Source organism: Barbatula barbatula, assembly GCF_947034865.1.
Source record: "Barbatula barbatula genome assembly, chromosome: 1".
Lineage (NCBI taxonomy): Eukaryota > Metazoa > Chordata > Actinopteri > Cypriniformes > Nemacheilidae > Barbatula > Barbatula barbatula.
In genome coordinates this window covers 16,048,236-16,071,169 of record NC_136766.1, presented here as the reverse complement: position 1 = coordinate 16,071,169, position 22,934 = coordinate 16,048,236, and the positions used below count along the sequence as shown (strand labels likewise).

General features: G+C 38.7%; 1 protein-coding gene across 2 annotated transcripts; it reads left to right on the top strand.

Moving 5' to 3' along the window:
• Positions 1-957: 957 nt before the first annotated feature.
• On the top strand, positions 958-22,385 carry rhpn2 (rhophilin, Rho GTPase binding protein 2). Of its 2 annotated transcripts, XM_079460780.1 has the most exons (16): positions 958-1,006; positions 1,108-1,240; positions 3,544-3,659; positions 8,333-8,461; positions 11,005-11,080; positions 12,047-12,124; positions 12,332-12,456; positions 12,753-12,919; positions 14,087-14,274; positions 14,514-14,670; positions 15,290-15,409; positions 15,595-15,789; positions 16,018-16,094; positions 18,266-18,412; positions 18,875-19,033; positions 20,661-22,385. In XM_079460780.1, exons 2-16 carry the CDS (start codon positions 1,172-1,174, stop codon positions 20,916-20,918), a joined length of 2,061 nt encoding a protein of 686 aa, XP_079316906.1. In that variant the 5' UTR covers positions 958-1,006; positions 1,108-1,171; the 3' UTR covers positions 20,919-22,385. The 2 variants fall into 2 exon arrangements, with proteins under 2 accessions (XP_079316906.1, XP_079316907.1); XM_079460781.1 differs by lacking the exon at positions 958-1,006 and having other exon boundaries at positions 1,012-1,240; positions 16,018-16,064.
• Positions 22,386-22,934: the final 549 nt, after the last annotated feature.

The window sequence follows — 22,934 nt, the reverse complement described above, 5'->3', positions numbered from 1 at the left end:
GGCACGAATGAACAATTGGTTTATGCAGGGCTACACGTGTTTTGGTCAATAACAGTTACTTCAACTTTGACCAAAACGATTGGCCCCAATGTAAACACTCTGTCTGACAGCATTGATGCAACTGCAAAAGAAAAAAAACGTGTGTGTTTGTGGGTCTGTGTGTTATAAGATTTTTCCTTCGCTGGGGAAAGCCAAAATATATTCTGCCAGACTTTGAGACATTATTACATGGCTGTGGGATCAGACAGAAAACCATAGTCAGATATTTAACAGGTGAACAAAGCCCAGAAAACTATTGAATCCCAGACTGAAACAAAACTGACCAAAATGTCTTCTCTAATATAAAAAACAAGCCTGTGTGTGTTCAGTGTATGCCACACTGAAACTAATCCACAAATCAGCAGGCATCTATGATCTTTTTAGACATCTAGATGTATTTATGTAGGCTTGAGAAAGCCAACATACTGATATTTCACTTCTTCTTATTATTATTATGAGACTAAACCGACTCTAACCCTCACAGTCACCAAACTTCACACGTATCTTTAGACTGGTCTGAGGAAGTGTGCTATTTCTTCAGTTTGATTACCGCCTGTATACACCAGATGGCAGCGTTATTTCACTGAGTGCTTTCAAATAAAAACATCCCATTTGGTGACGTGTCTGTGTCTTATTATGTCTTCATTTGAGCACTTTGTTAACGCAAGTCGGTTGTCTTGCCATATTTTTGTTACAAACTGTTATCATATGGTTTATTGAGTTGTCCTATAGGCAGCCATACAATATAACTAACAGTTACGCTCTTCTATTGATTCCAAGACTGTGTGGTTTAACAGTCACCGACGTGTGAGCTAAATATACCAAACCCGAGTTTTTATGTAGCAGGTCGTTTAGGGGCGTGTTATCTGAGCAGGTAAGCATTAATAAACTCCTCCCATCGAGGGAGTTTCTGTCGTCACGCATCCGGGGCGGGCGCAGAAGTGCATCGCAAACAGCAAAAGCAGAGGTAACGAGCACTGAGAGTGAGTGAGTTTGAGCAACTGTAGAGCATCACACCTTAAGAAAGAACTGCAGGAAACACACACACACACACCTGTTGCGTTGCAGGGACTTCACACGACTGGATTCTGAATTTCATCGAAGCGATCTGCTTACGAGTGACAATTGTGAAATGACGGACACTCTTTTTCCTAACAATGTCAAGACTGACGGACCAGTGGAGAGTGGCTACTTTAAAAAGGTAAGTTTACATTTATTCCCGCGACCGCCACAGCCAGCGCCAAATGTCTCTGATTTGTCAATGGTTTAATTTGTTTCAAGCAATGCTCGCATGGAAGTGCATTTTTCTTTGATTTTTCAACGATTTAAAAGTTGACTGTTAAAGATGAGAACACATCTGCGGTGCATGTGGACTCTGTTGAGCTCCGCTGGCCAGAGACATCGCCAAGAGAAAGTTTAGACTGCATACATCACACTTTGGCCCGTGTGCTTTATTATTTCAAGAGTCGACGTCTGATTTCTTTATTTTCGTTTGCTTGTTCAATCCAATTCATCGCTCGTCTTATAGCGTAAAGTTTAAGCATCAAAAACATGCCTTACAGAAAGACTACACAGTCTACTCTGGAGTATGTGTGACTGACATGGACTAAAGTGTTATTGTGTGTGTGTGCTTTGAAGAAACCTGTGGTTAGTGTCTGCCATTTGTGTGGGAAATGGGATTTGTACAAGCGTGAATGGACACTAAAGTGACCCATTGTTCCTGTTGAGCTCACCTGTCTATCTGCTTGTCTTCCTGTTGAAATTACAGTGGTTGCTGCTAGTCTTCCAATATTCACATCTCCAGTGTCTTTTTCTCTGGGATGTCTCTCTTAGTTGAATCCTTTGACAACTAATGTGAATCTCGAGATGAGTTTTCTGAATTTGTAGAGGTGTATTTGTGATTTGTTTCAATCTTATAAACAAGTATAGCATACTTGTGTATGGTATAGTAGTTGATTAGTTGTGTTTGCTTAATACATTGGTAAGGTTTTTAATTTATTGTATTAGACATATGTGGGTATTGTCAGAATTTTGAAGGCTTCAGGCCTATAACCAGGTGGGGGTTAAGAGTGGTGATGTGGTTTCGGTCCAGTTCCGCATGAGTTGATCCTGCTTGGGCTGTGGGGGGAATTGCAGATTCAGCATGTTTTTCCAGTTTTCCTCCTACTGACATTGTATCTACCCAGTGACGGTGCACAGCCAAACCACAGGCGCTAATGAAACACAGATGCTCCCATTTCATGTCCTAGCACAGTTGAAGCTGGGACATAAGATAGGAGGGGATAACATTTACATAAAAATGGTAATTAATTGAAACAGAAACCGAACTGTTGCAGTACAGCCTAAACCACCTGGATTCAGCCAGGCTTTCTGAATGGAAAGGTGTGCCTGCAAGCATTTTATTTTCATCAAACCTGTTGTTTTACATAAAGCCTACATATATTGCAAAAAGGTTTCTGAAGATTTTTCAATACGTTTTTTTTTCCTACTTCACTCAGCATACTACTTGTGCATGTCTGAAAAACATGTGGAATAAAACGTTCATACACTCAGAACTTTCCCTCAGTCGTATATAACTTTAAGGTATATTAGAGGATATCTTTTGGCTTCCAATAGTAATTTGTTACTGTGGTCTTGGAGCAGATGCTGGGCCGTATATCACAGTTGCATAATAATTCATTAAACCTCCTTTTCCGTTGAAATGGTGGGACATTTTTGAACGCTTACACAACTCATGGGAGGCCTCTGTTTTCTTTCTCATTCAAGCCCTGGTTTGATAAGGGCCCTGTGCTGTTTGGGGTGTCTATACAGGGGTAATTGCTGCACTCTTGTTACTCTAGAATGCATTGGGGCAGCTACTGTACTTGGTTCTGCTTGACTAAGCATTGCCCGGGTCAGTCAGTGCTCTAGAATGTTCAGAGGTCACGCTGGTTTCTTTGACAACTTCTGTTGCATGAATTTAGAATGAGAAGCATGTGAAAGGAATCCTTCCGTCACAACTTTTGAAGAGAAATGAACTCACAGTTTCGTTTAAACATTGACTCCTGATTATGGAATGTTACAATTATGAATCAGTTTTTAATAACGTGAGACATTGCAATTTAGTCATAGCAAGTGTACTTTGTTTCCATAGGAAGTTTTCATGGAATGTTTGCCAAGATGAGGGCACTGAGAGGTTTGCTATTTATATCATTTGGTAATGAATCAGATCTCCTCCCTCAGCTATCAGAAACTCTGTTTAGGTGTGTCCGGGCGGTTCGTTGATTTCTCACTACGTTGTGTCATTAAGGTGTGCTGTAAACAGTACACAAGTATCTTGATGTGTCCGCTGTTACGTACTTGATTGTTTATTATTTCCGCACGTAGGCACAGTGAAGTGTGTGTTGTGCTTTGAGATTGGGATTGTTATTATTGGATTACTTGTCAATAAAGTGCCCACTACATAAACCTCAATAGACCATGTATGGTGTTATTAATCTTTATTTCTGTCCATTTTTCTGACAGGGATGTAATCCATTTGCCCAGACGGGTCGCAGTAAGCTGCAGAGTGAAAGAGCGCTTCTTAACCAGCAAATCATCAAGCAGATGAGGATGAGAGCAGGAGCAGAGAATCTCCTCAAGTGAGTCAAGCACTATTGTTTTTGGACACTCATTCACACACGACTGCTAATGAAAGTACCTCACTTCTGTCCTGGAAGCATTGGGTGGATATTTACAGTTCCTGGCTCAACTCATATAGCCTGGAGCTGGCAATGCCAAGGTCAAGGATTTGACTCCCGGGGAACACATCAATCACTGATCAGATGTATGAATGCAAAGCTGCTTTGAAATAAATTGTCTACCCCAAATATATAAATGCAAATGTATGCAATGAATGTAAACCCAATTATATGTAGGTACATGCATAGTTCATTGAAATTTGCTTTTTGCATAACACTGTCAGGCTAAAGTGGTTGGCAGTGGACCGTAGAACCTTGGCTCTGTAGTCGCTCCCCTGTTTTCGAGGAATCCTCTGATCTTTATGTGGTGAGGTTTCAGTTAAAAGCCCTGGGGCCAACCTGTCAAAGTTTTTCACTTTTTTGTGTGTGTGGATGTGCCAGTGTTTGGCTTTCATGTCCAGTCAGGTGTACCTATAAGATTCAAGCTAGATTTGGAGTTGAGGATGGATTTGCTAAACATAAAATCTAAGGAGGACCATAATGCAAGAAATTGTGTTGCATTTTTTAAATCACATGTGTGAAGCCAGTTTGAGTAGGTGGACATAGAAACGGCATACTACAGAATTATACACTTGCTTTGCATAAAATACAGATTTGTGGCATGTTTTAGCTGTAAAGTATTTTCTATGGAATAAGTTTAGCATGTGCGTATTTTTTTGGAACATTCTAGAATCAAGCTGTCAACTATGGAATGTTGGTTGTGTTCAGGAGAGTAACTGACTGTCAGCAATGAGTACAATGATAGCTGTTCCTCCTGACAAGAGAGAAACATCAATATCTCTAAAAAGAGCTATGCAAAGCATCATGCAAAGATTTTCTTTACTCTAGCACAGTGTGGTGCTCAACAAGCACGCTAATGTGGCATCAAGTGAATGCAGATTTGCTTACAATGTGAAAAACCAAATCATATTGAGATGCTAAATGCGTTTGTCCATAAATATGAATCATTCAGAATTTTAAAGACAAAACAATATCATAAGAAAAACAGATTGTTGATGGACATATGAAATGCCGTTGAATGGTAACTAAAGCTGGGTTTTGAGACACTGATGCAAATTGTAAAAAGGCTGCAAGGTTTATACTGTATTCTGTTCTGATAGATAAGGAAGCTCTGATTAAACTTTGATTTGTAGTACAGAATTTGCCTGTTTTTAACTGAAGTGTTACCTTACCCAACTGGATAGTTATGTGATTTGCATAAAGTCTGTTTGATGTAGTGTTTATGAAAGAAGGGCAAACACTGGTGTCTTCTCAACAAACACCCACACATACCTGTGCAGGAAAATATGTTATCAGTTTTCCACACTAGCTGTTGCACCTGTGACCTGCTTCCAGCTCCTGTATTATGTGTTTTTCAACACACGCTGTAACATGGGGCAAACTGGTCACCACGGGGACTTTAAGTGTGTCCATTGTCTCCATGGTTATAAAGTACACACCCGCTGGGTTGGTCCTCGGAAAAAAAACCTTTGATTGGCTCAGGCATTAACGTGGCTATAAATTTAAATTGAACAATAAAGTTTAGACAAGCGTTTTGAATGAGAATCTATTATAGTCCTTTGTTTCTTTTAGTTGGCCAATATGCAAGAGCATGATGTTTGTAAAATATTTGCCGTCCAACGTTAGCCCAGTTTATTGAGGGTTGGGCGACTGATACTTATTCTATCACAAGGGAAGGTTTTACTTCAAAAAGGGCAGAGCTGAACGGGTACAAGCCATAAAGAAGTTTGGTGCGTTTAATCACAAAGGAATTTTCCATACCTACTCTCAATGTGTGTAAGTGCAATGGCCCTGAAGGCTTCTCGGATCTGTGTCCACACAGACACATACAACCACATGCATTAAATACAAACATGTCTGCAGAAGCAGTAAAATGTGTGTTGTTAATGAGGTGACAAACCCATGTGTACGCGAAGATGGGAACGAAGTATTCTTCAATTCATAGCCTCTTTATATCTTTTGAGTTTATAGAGCCACATTTTACAGAGCGAGTAAGAAAATGCTTTTTATTAACTGCATATAGACTCAATGAATGTAGTGCTGCCTACGTATTTCTGGTAAAATCTCAGGGGGGGGAAGATTCACCCATAGCAATTGTGCTTTACCAGCACTCGTTTTTAGGGAAATTAACGTGTATAGATTAGGGAACTACATAGTATTGTTAAAATACTATATATTAAAAATGCAACAGGTGCTATAATACAAAACTTTAGTTTATTCATGACCTGTAGCGTTTAAATACATACGTGACTGTGGTTCCTTCAGGCATGGCAGTGTCACAGATATTTAATCATGTTCTGAGCATGGATTTAATTTATAAGACGTAAGGAGTTAAACATTTACTGGTACTACAGGTTGTTGTAATCACTTTATGAATGCAGATGTGATCGAGCCACAGCACGTCAGTTGCTGAAGATCAAATGGGCTATTGGTAAAAACGCTAGCATTAGCGAATGCTAAAGAAAAAAAACGTAAAACTGCGGATACATTAATTTGGTTTTATTTGTACAGATAACGTAATTATATAAATATATATACGTAGACATTTCCGTACTATACCTATTTTTTTTCTGTACGTAATATGCGCTATATGGGCTTGTGCAGTCATCCATATCTTTGTTCTTAATGTGTACTTTGGATGAGGGAGCTTAAATTTCTTTGTATACAGCTGTGACATAACAATAAAGTTATTCTATCATTAAAATGTGATCCATTAATGTAAGCTTGTATATAATAACTGATACAGAGAAATTGTCAGGTAAAATGCTAATACAAACACTATTAAATACGTCAAACAAATCCTTTTGATTTGAATAAGCTTTTGAATTGGAATATTGTAAAGTAAAATATTTCAACATTTAAAATGATAATAAAATTATCTATATGAAATTCTCACAATACACAATTAAAAATGCTCATTACTATTTCAAAAGATGTTCCTGTTCTTCTCATGTTATCCCTCTTAACCATTTCTCATATTTCTGAAACATGTCTCTTGCTGATCTCCTCTGTCATCTGATTCTTACTGGGATCTTAGAAAATACATATAGCTTAGTATTAATGATTTGAAGAGCACACTCGTAGCATAACAATGGGAGGTAAGTGAGAACCTCAACAGTTATTAAAAACATCAAAATCATCAACTTTAGGTGAATTATGTAACGCAACAAATTAAAAACCTATTCAGTATTTAAAGAATATTTATACCTTTTAAAAGCCAAGCAATGACTTTCTTTACCGCAATCCTGCATATCAGAGCCAAATGACGGATGTAAACAAACGCGTCTTACCTGGAACTGTGTTATTGATATCTGGTCATACAGATTAGTTTTTTAAAGGTTAAGGTATTTAAGTGCTGAAAATCATAGATAATCTCTGTGTAAAGATGATGTCATTCATTGTGATCCATTAACGTTACGTGCTAGATGCTAATAGAAATAGCATCCAAGCTGTCCATGTATTTTTAAACGTATAGTGCAAAGTACTTCTCCATTTTACTAGACAGGGGAGCAGCTGACAGTCTCACAATGCTGACGAACATCGTTTATTGTAATCCGGTGAACTTTATGTAAGCAGAGAGGACAAATATTCATCTTCTCCTCTTTCATGTTGGCAGCTCTAGGTATAGATGTGTAGCAGCGGATGTTTTCTCGCACCCTGAGCGTAAATGCGGAAGTGAATGTGCATTGAGTCTATTCAGCCTCCCTAACACACACGTGCAGACACTCAGACACACACACAGATACCAAAATTGTTCATGTTCTTCACCCCCCCACTGTGATGTGAACTCTGCAGTCATACCTTCATTCTTGTGTGTTTAAGTGGGTGATTTTACTGGACTAACTGGTTTTGATGAGCAGGATCCCGCCCTGTCAACGTGACTGAGTTTGTGTACAACAATACTGCGTACATTTAATGAGTCTAAAGATTTATTAGAACACTCCTGTTGATGTGCTAAACGGCACAATGAACTGTCTACATTGAAATAAAAACTTAGAAAAGCAGAGTATGGAATAATTCGTTTTCCTGTTAAGGTTTATGTTTATAGGTATTTTGAACAAAGGATGAATGTGATTCATTCAAGTTATATTTACATGACAGAGCTGAGGAATATAGTCATCTGCATTGTTTCATTGGTTTTAGGAATAAAAAATAAGTCTTTCTATTTTCCGCATGGGTTTGGCATTGAACTATTATAATATGTTAATAATGTTTTTCCCCAGTTAGATGGGTTTGTGAGAAGGCGTGCTATTAAAATAACTTGCTGTTGTTGACTGTCAATAGAGGAAAGATTGCCTGTCAAAGAGAGGTCATACGTCTCATGTCCAAAATGACCTGTAATAGAATAGTATTCATGTCACTATGACGCAATATATGTTTTTGAATCAGAAGTTTGTTCTTAAAAATCTTTCTGGCACATCTCTGTCAGTGTCATGTTTTGTTATGTGTTTGATCAAGGTTTTATGGTTGTATTGCATACAATATTCACGCTTGTCATGTGCAAAAGAACAGTCACAAATTGTGACTGTGCCACTGTCTTGACCCTTGCTGATTCTTTCGTCTCTCTTTTCAAGGGCGTCATCCAATAATAAAGTTCGTGAACAGGTGTTCTTGGAGTTGAGTTATGTCAATGCAGATCTGCAGCTTCTCATGGAACAACTGGAAGGACTCAACAGCTCTGTGGAAGTTTATCAGAACGTACAGTGAGTACACGCATACATCGTACTGACTCCGATACAAAAAAGTTAGAGAATGTTGTGTACAGTAAGAGGACACTCTTGCCTAACTAGGGTTGATAACATTCTAGAGATAGAATACACAGTTAACATGTCGAATTATTCAGAACACACAGACCTCCCCTCGTGAATTACAGTCATACGTGGGGTGTGTACAGAATGATACAACAGTTACAACATCTTGCAATATGGCTCTGTGGCATTATCTTCGATTTTCAGTTTTTAGAGGACATTTATTATTTAAGAGCAGTTTATGATCTATCGGAAGGTACTACGTGCTTATTGTAAGCTACAGTAAAATGTTAAGAAAGTATCAGTGTTGAGATGTGTAAAAAAACAACCAGACAAACTCTTGTGCTACAAATGAAATGTTTTCTGCATTTGTGAACAGTTGAGACCTCCTGTCAGATGCTTTGCCTTAGTTAGCTTGATGGTCAGCTTAAACATTCCAGCTGTATATTGAAAATATCACACTCGGCGCACACTGCTAAATTCTATAGGAGTGTCTCCTCGTGCTTCCCAACACTCTCCACGCATGTCACTGAACTTTCCTCTATGAAAAAAGGCCTGCCCTCCCCTTTGTACTAGAAAAAATCAACTGTCAACATGGCAGAGCTTTAAAGAGAACACACGGGCTCGATAAGTACATTCATGAAAGCCTGACTGTCTTCTGTCTTTGAGAGAGAAACTCTCACCTGAAGTAAATTCACAATAGAAAGTGGGTTATTTACACATGACTGATCAGACTGGTTTATGACAAGCTGCTGATGGTTTGACTGATAGAATGAAATAAACACCCCTCTCAGGTCGTTCTGAAATTCCTCATATCATTAAAAAAATAAGATTTTTGAGGAGATCGAGGTAAAAGATGATTAGATAAAAGGTGTGTATTTTTACTCTGTGTGTTTTGTTGCCTTTTTGTGACACAATTATGTTGACACGAGCGGTCTGATGGCAGCCAGGTGAATCTGTGTTTGTGCATGTTATTTTGGAGGTCATTTCAATTCAAAGCACTGAGTGTGCGCGTCTGTGTGTTTCCTTGGTTACGGCCAGATTCTTGTCCTCTCTAAAGCCCTCATTTGCTTTTCAGACCACTGTGAGTAAGAGCTTGTGTGTTTGCAGTGCACGCATACACGCTCGAGTGTCTTTGGCACGCTTCACCGTCTGTGCGAGAATAGCCATCTCGCTCTCGTCTAAGAGAGCATGGCCATACTTTCAGCCTAAACGCTGCTTAGCCGGGCATCAGCAATAGCTTCCTAACAGGACGGGCCAGGCGTTAGTGATAGAGTGTTTATCCACTATGCCTAGAAGGTTTGTTATAAACCAGAAAAACCTCCTGCAGACATTTGTACCTGTATTCTGAACTCATGACCTACATCAGTAATTACATCTATTCTCATGTTTACAGCTGTACACAAAGAGATGTTGCCTTGTTTTTTACTTTTTGAAGGAATGTTGTTGTGTTGCTATTTTATACTGTGTTTAGCTGTTTGCCAGGTACCGGGGTCGGATAAATAAATATGGATGCAAAAAAAGTTGGATAGCTTTATTTTTAGGCCACTATTTTAAATATATAGAACAATAGTAAAGTAGTAGGTGTGTCAATGTTTGCACTGTATGTGTGTGTATATTTGGGTTTGCCCTTTATTTCTTTTGGAACCACTCTTGCATACCAACCTCAGTTTTCTCTCTGGACAGTGGCTCTGGTTACACTTTGGTTTGTCTCTCAGGCTTCTGTTTTCTCCTGATTCATTTTTTTTAACAAACAAACAAAGTCTGTCACCTTCTGTTTATAAAGAAGTGTGAGAAAGCAGCATTCCCATCGGCTCAGCGCTATCACCTGCGTTCCATGCACAGAAGTCCGAACAGAACAAGGTCTTTCCTGTGGCTGTACACAATGCTGCATTCTCCATCGCACCTGGCTGCCAGTTTAGTGTGTGTGTGTGTGTATCGGACAGAACCGCATTCTTTCATTTCTTTCATACCCCCCTCCATCCCTCTCTGTGTGTTTCTGAAACGCAATCTTTTCTCATGGCCTGAAGAGCGAACGGGAACAAACCTGCTTCGCCTTTTAGTGTGCCTCACTGCAGTCTGCGTGTTCTGCTCTTTGATTAGTTAGCATTGGTTAAGATGTTTTCATCACATGAGATTGACAGATGTCAAGAATATATTATGTTGAGTGATTTGTGGTACACAATTCGATAAAATTCACAGAATTTTTCGAATATTTATAACCAGGCCTGCACATATAGAAACCCATAGGGAGATCGATAAACTTCTGTTCATGTCTTAACTTCATTTTTAAACATTTCTGCTCATCCCATTCTGTTGTCTGGAATTTTGTAACTACAACCGAGTCTCAGTCAAACCCATCCTTCAAGGTCAACACAGTATTATATCTATCAAGGCTGTATAGACAGGCAAACACGTTTGATGCGAAATAACCTAATTTGTTGCATTAACAATAGACTTTACTTTTCTCAGTCTTTTTCTTTCTTTTCCTTTTAAAGGGAGACATCCAGCATCCCACTCATCCCTTTGGGCCTCAAGGAGACAAAAGATGTGGATTTCTCTGTTCCGCTCAAGGTCTGTTTCTTTTACACCACCCAAAAAGTGTTCATATCACACTTCAGATTTCAGTTATTCAGCCAGGTGACCTTTGTGAGTTTTAAGTCCTTTCTAAACTTTATAAACAAGGAAGCCAAACACTTGTGGTTTAAAAGGGATAGTTCTCCAAAAGAGACAAATTCTGTCATTTTCTCACCCTTGAGTTGTTCCAAATCTTTATAAATGTATTTGTTCTGATGAACCCAGAGAAAGATATTTGGAAGTAGGGATGTTGCGGTGATAAAATGTCCCAACCGGTTATTCGACGTGTAAAAACACCTGTTGTACTGGTGACACCGGGGTTGAGGGGGTTTGCTGTAGGGTCGTCAAAGATGCAGCCGTGCGCATGATGCATTTTTCTTTCAGGTTTAAAATAGCAGCCATTCGGGAACCGCAATTGGTTAAATTATTGGTGGGTTCAATATCTTACTAAAAACATTCTGTGTGAGGCGGGTGGACACCGACTATCGCAACAAGCCTATTTGGAAAAATGCTTGTAACCAAACTTGGCTAAAGATCCCCAGAACTGTTTGCTTTCCTACATTCTTCAAAATATCTTCTTTTGTGTTCAACAGAACAAAGAAATTTACAAATACTACAGTAGTAAATGGGGGCCAAGAGTGACTGTCCATGAATAAACACAACATTTTCATTTTTGGATTAACTGTTCCTTTAAAAGTGTTCAATTATATAATATTCTTTCCTCTTGATGTGGGTTTTAAGATGTTGGTTGAGGCATGTCATGTGTTTGTTCCAAATATGTTTGGCTTCCTTCCAGCGTGTTATTTAGCTTCACTGTAGCATTTTCACTAGCATGTCAGTCATTGTTACTCTGGTTGCAGACAAGTTTAACAAGAAGAACAGGCCTGAGAATGTGTGACTGTATGGGGTTATGGTGTTTGTGTTGACATTACAATGAACGAATGAAATGCTTTACTTCAACAGGACTTTATTCTGGAACACTACAGTGAAGACGGCTCAAACTTTCAAGAGCAGATAGATGATCTGATGGACCTGAGACAGGTATAGTGTTACTGTGGTATCCGTATGTTTACAAAACCCGATACTGGCTGAGTCATTGTCCCACATTGCTCCAAGGGGCTGTGTGTACAGTAAGCATATTGCATATAAGAACAATAGATCATCTGTAAACGGCAGAAGTACAATTGCATATACTTACAAATAGAAGCTGTCCTTTTGAATGTCCTGATATAAATGTGGGTGTTTCAGGCATGCCGGACCCCCAGTCGCAATGATGCTGGAATAGAATTGCTTGCCAAGTACTTAAGTCAACTTTCCTTCTTGGAGACTCGGTTCTTCTCCCCTACGCGGCAGATTGGCATTTTCTTCACATGGTAGGTGCCTGCTTACCCGCACCAGCATAAATTCTCTAGTCTTGAGTTATAATAGCTGTAAACACCACAACTCATTCAGTGGAAATGCATAACTGGTCTGACTGGGCTGTGAGGTCACCTTTGAGCTATGTTAATACATATGACTTTTTGTATATACTAGACTAGCAGTTACAACAGGATTACGTCATTATAATAGGCCTGACAGGATTAACTGAATTATATCTGAATATTACAGTTACTTATGTAACAAAATCAGCCATTAAAGAAATCTCTTAAGTGTTTATGTGTGTGTATAGGTATGACTCTTTCACTGGTGTGCCTGTATGCCAGCAAAACATCTCTCTGGAGAAAGGCAGTGTGGTCTTCAACATGGCAGCTCTCTACTCACAGATTGGCACTCGTGCCAACAGACAAACGCAAGCTGGACTCGAAGACGCTATCACTGCTTTCCAGAAATCGGCAGGTGAGAGGTGTTGACACTTTATTAAGATGGGACTATATGTGTTTAGATAGTTCCAAAGTATCAGAAACTTTAAAGCGTATCAGACGTTTTTTTCTCTCTGCTGTGTGAATTTGGGTTTAGATAAGGTGGTCTTTAGAGTGGGCTTTAAAAACATCAGATCAGAGATTGTAACCATGGCGTAAGTCTTCGCCCTCAAAAGTATATTTGTCACTGCTCTTGGGAATTCTGTGTTGAATTTCGTCTCCTTACTATAACAGCGTGAAAAAGAGAGATTAGGCTGGCTTTTAATATGCTCTCAGTGCTATCATATCGGCCAACCCCTGTGTTCTTTCATCACATGTTTTCAGATATCCACCGAAACGAAGGGCTGAAATGTGATGATGTGTGTTTTGTTGCGATTATGACAAAGATAATTGATTGACACACTGTCACACAAGTGTTATTTTTTAGACCTGCATATTTTTGTGGGCTCTCTGTAAAATGAGGAAGGAAATGCCGATGCTTTTGGACATAAGACAAATAGTGCTGGACATTTCTGTGTAATATAGTCAACAATATAGTCAAACAGTGTGACTGCACAGATTGACATGCATTGCCACAAATGTGTGGGGTTCGGCTACTTCAACTTACAGCCATTACCAACCGCTGCATAAAATCAAATATACCAACAGGCAGTCTGCTTTGACAAACAAGTTGAAATGAGCATAGCTTGTCTATTCCACCATGAAACTGCCCCATGCACAAAAAGCAAGGTTTGTGAGTCTGGTGTGGAGGAACTTCAATGCACAACCCACACCTGAACCCCATTGGGATGAATCGGAAGGCCTTATGTGCTACAGGCAGCCTCACCACCTGATCCCACAATGCTTTTGTGTCAAGCTTTGTCTAAATCTAAATGTGTTTTCCTGTACATTGCATTTAGAGCATGAAATGTGTTTTTCATCACATACTCATAAATTGTACACTTTGTATTGCACTGCAAGTCACTTTGGGTAATAGTTTCTGCCAAATGAATAAATGTAAATGCATATTTGGATGTTCGCTCATTTATGGCCATGCATTTGATTGCAAAGCAATGCAAAAGGAAGAGAGAGTGTAGACTTAACCTTTTAATTGCATAGGAAGCTTTCAATTCTAAATCTAGTTGTTTGACTTGTTGTAATGTAGGTGTGCTGCACTACCTAAAGGAGACATTTACACACACACCAAGCTACGATATGAGTCCTGCTATGTTAAGCATGCTGATTCGGATGATGCTGGCACAGGCGCAGGAGTGTCTATTTGAGCACATTGCTCTGCCAGGAATCCGAAATGAGTTCTTCAGCCTGCTTAAAATGGCCCAGGAGGCTGCCAAGGTACTATATATTTTATTTACTGTTTTAAAACTTAATGTATTGTGTGCATATCTCAAAATGTTTGCTGCTTTTCATGTGTATACATACTCTTTCTCGGTTGTCAGTATGAGTGATAGTTGCATACAAATACATGACCTGTTGATGCTATCAAAATATGTGGTTGTTTCAAAGCTTAGCCTACATTTACCCCTCTGTCCGGAGTTTGAGTGGTTGTGACATTTGCTCTTTTATGTTCTCAGGTGGCAGAGACCTACAGTCAAGTTTACCAGTGCATGATCCAGAATCCCATTAAGAACAACGTGCCTTTCTTCTGGTCCACCATGTGTCAGCTCCAGACCAGTCACTACAAAGCTCTTGCCCACTACTTTGTTTCCACCGCGCTGCTGGACCACCAGCGTAAGTAAAGCAGCCTATCGTGGCCTCTGCCCATCTCTGATTGGCCGACGGCCCACTGAAACCTTTTAAGGTCTCCTTTGTATCTCATTTATATAAACTGTTTCCTTTTCCCTTGGGGAGGAAAAAGGGGTTCAAATATCAAAGCTTCAATGGACTTTTTCCTTCGAAGATATTTTTTAAGGTTAAAAGTGAGTGAGAGAGATGAAAGGCAGAGAAGTTTCAGTATCCCGGTCTACTTTTGACAGGCTGGTGAGAGACTGTGCCAGAACAAATGGGATTATGTAACATTCTCGTTCTTTAAACAGAAACTCCCTACCTCTGTCTCTTATTTTCCATCTCCCTTCCCTTCACTCCTTTTGTGTTTTTGCGTCTCCTTGACGCAAGCACTGCTTAAGCCATTTGATGAGCTAGCTTTGACTCCGTAGACAAAAATGCACAAAAGGATACATAAATAATTGTATAACCTCATAAAATGTAGATGCCATCAGTGGATTGAGATGAAACTTAATGGAATGCACATGAATTACATTATATAATAAGTTTTAAATGAAATAAAATATGATGCAATATAATGCAATAAATAAAATGCAATATAAACATTTTGTGCATGTGTTTGTAGTGACCCCCAATGATGATGAGGACAAACAAGAGAAGGCTCTGTCTCAACTCTATGATACCATGCCAGATGGACGTTCCCCTCTGGACATCCTGAAAAATAAGGAAGAGAGGCAGAAGATAGGTGAGAGACACATACACATGTATGTTTATCACAGCAGAACTCTTATTTAAAATAAGATCCTGTTTGTATTATCCAGGCGCTGAAACGATAAATTCACTCTAAATGCAACAATATGACAACATTTGCTGATCCTCATGTTATTCCACTTTAGCCTACTGAACCTATCTTCTTGTTTGCTTGCTTAGGTAAAGCTCATTTGCAGCGTTCCATCATGGGAAACGAAGAAGCAATCCGCACGCACGCTCTCTGTCGACACCTGCAGAAACTAGACATCTTGAACGACATCCTGCAAGCCAGCCACAAACGCTCTCTTGCCAAGTTTGAACAATATGAGAAGGATGATGAGTTCACAGATTATATGGTTGCACCAGACATCATCTGTAAGTCAGAGAATAATTGCATAAAAGCATATACATGAGTCTGTTTTTCCTGATAAATGACGTTATGTCCATGTCACCTTGGTTTAATAATGTAAGGTTTGACTTTGTCACTTGGTTAAACAGAATGATTACATGCTATCAGGTACTTGGAGAAGGTCCATCATTGAATCATGCTGACACATGATTAGAGTTTTTGATAATGGCTCATTTTTTACCCTTTTATGATAGCTAAGACCGAAAAGAAAGCAGAGATGGATGCTCCAGCTGCCACGAAGGTGAAAGTCACAGACTTATTCCAGCGGCTGGTATGTGGGCTACTAATTTTACTCAAACACCATTTACTTTTGAGCTCTGTTCACAGCACATGAATGATCTTGCAGATTTGCAGCTTTCTTAGATGTTAAAGTAAAAATCTAAAGAGCATTCAGTGAGCATGTGTGTGCTGTTGAACAGACCCATGTAAAACTGTACACACTGGATGAACAGACAGCAACCTCAACAATCTAAATAGTGCACACAATTATAGCTGGACATCAAACTTGAATTGTAGTTGTGAAGTTTGCTTTTTCAGTGTGTAGAGTATGATTATCAATACTAATATGAATAACCCTGGTTTAAATGTGAATTTTGGTATGGAATTGATCTCAAATCAACCTTGATAGTGGTGCTTGCTAAGGCAACCATTACTAATATTTTGTTCATGCTTGGGATGTCAGCAAATCCCTAACCCTAAGCATCACATTGCCAGACCTGGCAGTGAATTGGTGGAAAAGAATCACCAAATATTTTATAGTGGCATATCAAGGACCACAATACAATAGAAACTTGGTTGTGGGAATCAAAATAACTAGCATTGCCTTAACATACACTCTTAAAAAAAGCCGCTTCAAAAGGTTCTTCGATGCCGTAGAAGAACCTTTTGGTTCCATAAAGAACCTGTTACGTCTGAAGAACCTTCCTGTTTCACAAAAGGTTATTTGTGGTGAAAAAAAGATCCTTTAGATTACCGAACCATCTCTTTCTTAGTTTTTATAAAGAACTTTTGACAGAAGAACCGTTTTTGGTTCCACAAAGAACCATTCTATGGCATCGCTTACCTTTATTTTTAAGAGTGTAGCAAGCACCCACCGACCCACCCAGAACACCCTAGAAACCTAGCCTAGCCAATACCCAGAACACTATTTTAAACCATTACTGAGGGGTTTCTGTAGAGTAAGAAAACCTTCTACCATTCAAACAAATCTCACACCTTAGCAACCAACCACAATGATTGAGCATCATGATGAAAAGTCTGTCATCATTTACTCACCCTCTTGTCGTTTCAAACCTGTAGGACTTTCTTTCTTCCACAGAACCCAAAATAATATATTTTGAAGAACGTTGGTAACCGAACAGCACTGGCCCCGATCCACTTCTATTGTATGGACACAAAACTAATGCAAGTCAATGGGGCCAGTTAATAACATTCTTCAAAATATCTTTTTTTTGCGTTCTGCAGAAGAGGAAAATTATGACAGATTTTTTTTGGGGGGGTGAACTGTCCCTTTAAACAAACAACAATGTTCAACACTTTTTCTTTCAACACAATTGTTTTGCTGGTCCTCCACTGGCAGACAGGTAAAGGACAAATACACCTTTTTGTTGTGTATGTAGCAATTTATTTGTTTAAGTTTACTAAAAGGACTCTTGTTTATTGTAATATCACATATACAGTAAATTACAATATATGGAGACTCATCTGTTTTTAAGTTCAATTTTGAACTATACATTTTCATATCTGCACTACTTTCTATAAAATTGGAAAAGTTTATTGACTCAGTACTACTAGATTTCTAAACCTGCTGTACAGAACTGGGCAAACATTCTAGAACCACAGTGACGTGTGTTGCGTTCCCGCCAGCTCTGGGTAATTCAGGTGAAGGAGGCAGAGTTTATGATGTGGTTAGTTTTATAGAGGCATATGTTTGAGTTTTACTGCCTTGATGAGCTTCAGAAAGTTAAAAGAACCACTACTGTGTTCCTGTAGTGTTTGCCACGGCCGCTTACTTAAATGACCCCTTACTTGAAATTACATTTCCGTAGTACAAGGGGAGTTCAGCTTGATGTAGATTTAAGCTTTGCATATCTTGCATTAAGTCGCATGACCTTTGTGAGGCATACTGTACTGTACATATGCTGCAAACCTTACAATCTTAACATCTCTACAGATGACAGCCCTTTTCATGATTAAATAAACTTTCTTCACCATAAGAGCAAAACTATTCACATGTCCAGCATGAAGTCAGTGTGCCATGAAGCCAAATATTTGGATGAGCTGGGCCGGATTTATAGCCAGAGGCAACCAGGGTGGCAGAGTATAGTTAAAAACGCCCTGTGTGTGAGGTTGACCTTGTGTGTTAAAACCATCTTTGCATTTGGCAAGCAACGTGTTGCTGTATTGTGGGTTGCCATAGTGATCGCTGTTCTACTTGTGTAGGGGCCTCTGTCAGTGTTCTCAGCAAAGCAGAGATGGACGGCTCCACGTACCATTAGACTGAGACTACAGGACAGAGATCTTGGATTCACTCTGAAGGGAGAGCTACCTGTTCAGATACAGTCACTTGATCCACTTTGTCCCGCAGCGGTAAGTTTTCACACACAGACAGGGTGTGAAGTCAAACAGAAAACAGAAAACCAATTTGTATAATTTCTTCCTCTTTCGCTTGATCATCTTTTAAATAAGTGAGAGCCTTTGAAGCTGAGGAGAGCAGATTTTATCTTCGACCACAGCAGTTGAATGATAAGATTACACATTCATATCCCTGTTCGCTCAAACTGCACCTGTTTTTGACCATATCGGTCTCTAGCTGTCTAAAGCAGCTGTGTCTCTCCCACAAATAACCCTCCTTTAGTTGAAATGCACGAGTGACTCCTTTCACAAGCCATCTCTATGGTGATCAGCAGCAGTGTGGTCGTGCCGATAAACTCATACCATAAATATTTGAAGTGTCAGACAAAGCACCACCCTCACAGGATGTGATTTACTTCACTGTGACCTTTTCTCTAACTTTCCTTTCTTTTCTCTCCACTATCTCTTCATCACCAGGCAGAGGGACTGAAAGAGGGAGATTACCTTGTAGCTGTTGGTGAAACAGATTGTAAATGGATGGGAGTGAGTGATGTTATGAAGCTTTTAAAGGATGTGAATGAGGAGGGCATCAACATCAGAGTGGTCAGCATGATGGACAGTAGCAGCCAACCAATGGTATGTTTTCTTTTTTAAAAGCCTGTCATTCTCCTAATGGCTAAATACAATTTAGTAAAAAATGAATTATATAACCACACTGGTTTTCCCAATCAGTTTACCCCATATCAATTTATATAAAAATATATCTACCATTATAAACAAAATAAATAGTAAGAAATCATAATTTATATTTAGGTTGTCCACAAAACATTTAGGACTTACTAAAGGTCTAAAGAAACTTGTAACTATTTTAAAGTGATTATTCAAATGAATCACAGTCTTGTGAGGTTTAAGTCTGACGTTATTAAAATATCTGCCATCGCTGTCATTCTTGTGAGTCATGGCACACTGGCCCCTGTCCAAAACCTACTTGGGGGCCTACATAGATAGCATTTTTATGCATCATAGGCATACTCTTAAGCCAAGGGCTGTTCTTAAATGTTGGCAGCCCAATTATTTCATTTTTGTCAATATTATATTTAGTTTACAATTATGCTGAATACTACCAAATATTTTGGCAACATTGTATGGCAGCATAATTTGTATTATTTTTTTAAAGTTTAATTATTAAAACAGTATTTGTATGATGCTCAACATGACTTTAAATGGTGTGGAGTGGAATATCTATTTTGAATCTGTCATGTATGAATATTTCAGTTAAGGTGCATTAGGGGTGATTCATGTTTAAATGTAGATGTGCGGCGTAGATGTGCAGCAAACATGCTCAAATAGCGGGTGACGCGGTCCAGATGCACATGCGGGGCAACGCTCCCTTTTTTTTACGGAGCATCGGCACTGCATCGAGATAAAAATATTTCAACTTTCAGAATGTCAGCAAGTCTTAAGTAGCATGCAAATTTATAGTAAAAGCCATAAATACATTGTATGGGTCAAAATTATAGATTTTTCTTTTATTCCAAAAATCATTAGGATATTAAGTAAATATCATAGTCCAGGAAGATATTTTGTCAATTTCCTACCGTAAAAAATTGCTAACAAAAAGGGCCAGAAACGCACCTACAAACTTCACTCGTTGCCAATAGAAAGCGTTAAAACAAATCTGTTTCTTCTTTGCAACGGCCTGCTATAACAACTTTACAGTGGAATCTGAGGGTGCAAGAAAATCAAACAGAGTTCTAAATAGTTGTATCTCGGCCAAATATTGTTTAATCCTAACAAACCATGCGTCAACGGAAGGTTTATGTTTTTAGCTCTCAGATTATTTAAAAATCTCAATTTCGAAAAATGTACCCTTATGTCCGGGTTTGTTGTCCAGGTTTTTCTGTGTGGTTTGTGGTTCTTCTTTTTTGTTTCATTTATACCACCCACAAAACGTGTAACGTACACCAAAACATTAAATATTTGGATAACTTTAATAGAACAAACCACTAAAAACACGATAGGTTAATGATTAACTCTGAGCAAGAATACATTGTCCTTGAATCAACAAAAACGATGTGCCTAATGATTTGCGTCATGTCATGATGTAATAGGAACATTTAACCTTTAACAGTAGCCATACAGTGTTCTTATATGATTGTGGGATTGTCTCTGAGTGATATTTAAAGTGTTTCTGATTTAGTTCAGGTCAGATCAAGTGTTCATTATGAGTTTAATTATCTCTCGCTCTCTCTTAACCCTGCAGCCCACCAAGAGTGCAACATACTGCGGTGGTCTACCGAAGACCTACTCCATGATCTGCCTTGCACACGATGATGATGATAAAAACCCAAAGGCTCGCAAGGTGGCGAAGAAACCGTCGTTCCTTAGCTGGGGTCTGAAGAACAGGCTGAAGAGCAGCAGCACATTGAGTCTTCCCAATGCAGATTACAGTGGAGGTCAGCCGTGGAGCAGGCCATGCCCTACCTTTCCTAGCTCCTATAATGATAGTGCCCTCTACTAAACACACAGATGGATTTGTACATACACTGATAGCACAATATATTACATGAAAAGGAAAATAAATACACATTTTGCACAGACCTATAAACACAGATGTAAGCTATTTTATGTCTTTTTTAGGTTGTTTTACCAGTAGAGGTGAAGGATTAAGTGTTTTAGCGAATCAGTAGACAAAACACGACGTGTATGCTGCTTAAAATATTTTGATTGTTCGCTTTGTTTCTCTCATATTGAATGGTTAAAAGGAATATAAGGTGCGATGAAGGACTTTTTTATCCTGCCAATCTCTTTGAGGTTTTAAACGGATGAACTCTCTTGTTTTAAACTAAAATGAGGGCTTGTAGTTCAACACTTGCTTAGCTACGGGTTAAGAGAGCCTTTTTTTCTGCATGCCTCATCTTTACAATGCTTGAGGACACACCTGTCCTTTGTATGCACTCCACAGCCTGTTGCTTACAGACAGACCACCACAGAAGGTTTCTATAGTGATCTTGCATCACTAAAATTGAATTCTGATCCTGTGTCAATCACTGTAGAAGAACAGAATGTAGAAGTGGACAATGAATAGCTTTTGTTTTGGGGATGTCTACAAACTTTAATATTCTTTTTGTGAAACTTAAGTATTTACATACACTGAAGGAATAGACTAGAATTGGACTTCAACGTATTGCCAAATTTAAGCAAGGAGGATAAATAATATTACCGTGACTGCAAATGCCATTCTTATTTAAGCTTGTTTCATGTGTTTTACCTAGCACTTCTGAAGTGTTGGAATATTTCACTGTCTACAAAGTAGATTTTTATACACATTTGATAATCAAATAACTTCGAAAATAAAGAGGAAAAAATATCATGTGTATTCATTTTAAGTACATATAAGTATTTCTTTTTTCTATTGTTACACTGTAGCCTGATGTATATAATCGTGGGTAGTTCTAGGGCTACAGGTTTTTTGTTTTACTTGGTGTACAGTTTGTTTGTTTTTATGGAAAGGCACAACGTTTTCTTGCCATGTTAAAAAACATTTATGAAGTCTCAATGCCTTACATCTGTAAAGCCTTAACAGTGTCTACGCTAAAACAATATTACTGTGGACCTACACTGTGTTCTTCTTTATGATTGGATCCAAACCCTTTATGTTTTTAAAAGTGCCATTTTTTTAATTGTAATGACAAACACTGTGCTGTGAGGATGTGTTTTTATTCTACTGGTCAATTATTTTTCACAGGTTAATGTACACCGTGATTTTCTTTAAAGCTGAGCTAGAATTAACATTAATGACCCGAATGACATGATTATCAATATTGACCAAATGTGAAACCGATGTCATTTTAGTCTCGCAGCAATTGACCATGTTCTGGTGTCTGAAGCTTATGTATGAGGAAATGTCTGGTTTATTATGACTTGTTTATTGTTGCCTGTTTTGTTCTATATGTAAATCTTGAAATAAATAAAATATGGGGTCAAAACTGTGGCTATTTCTAATTGTGTAAGTGAACATTGGATATTCAGTATGTAATCATCCTGAACCAAAATTTTTGGTTATGTCTGCGTGTTGTCCTAAATGTTATATTTTATAATGTAAAACTGAATAGCCGGGTTTGATTGTCTCAGATATATGTCAGTTAAACTGATAGTGTCCGTTTTCTGCATCCTATATTTTTCTTGAGAACTCTAGAATATAATTCTTCATGCTTGAAATCTGAGAATATAACCACTGCTCAGATTATGTGCCAAACACTGATTCTGACACATGACTTTGGTTAATAATTTCTAACCCATCTGTCCTCTCACTATTCTAAAATTCAGCGTTCAAACCCAGGCTGGGCAGAGCAGTAGAGTTAATATAATATAATGATTGAGCAAGCGAACTCTGAAATCTCAGTGGAACAAAGATGTACCAACTCCTGATTCCTTGGTATGAGGGAATAACCATCGTTCTTGTTCTGAGTAGTGAAAATGGTGTGGTGCAATAATGGATTTTAAATCACTCACAGACTGGGATATTTATGGTGTG

Coding starts and splice junctions, on each gene's coding strand:
- rhpn2 (XM_079460780.1), top strand. CDS start 1,172: ATGACGGACACTCTTTTTCCTAACAATGTCAAGACTGACGGACCAGTG. Junction 12,920..14,086: donor TGCTTTCCAGAAATCGGCAG/GTGAGAGGTGTT, acceptor GTTGTAATGTAG/GTGTGCTGCACTACCTAAAG. Junction 18,413..18,874: donor ATCCACTTTGTCCCGCAGCG/GTAAGTTTTCAC, acceptor CTTCATCACCAG/GCAGAGGGACTGAAAGAGGG.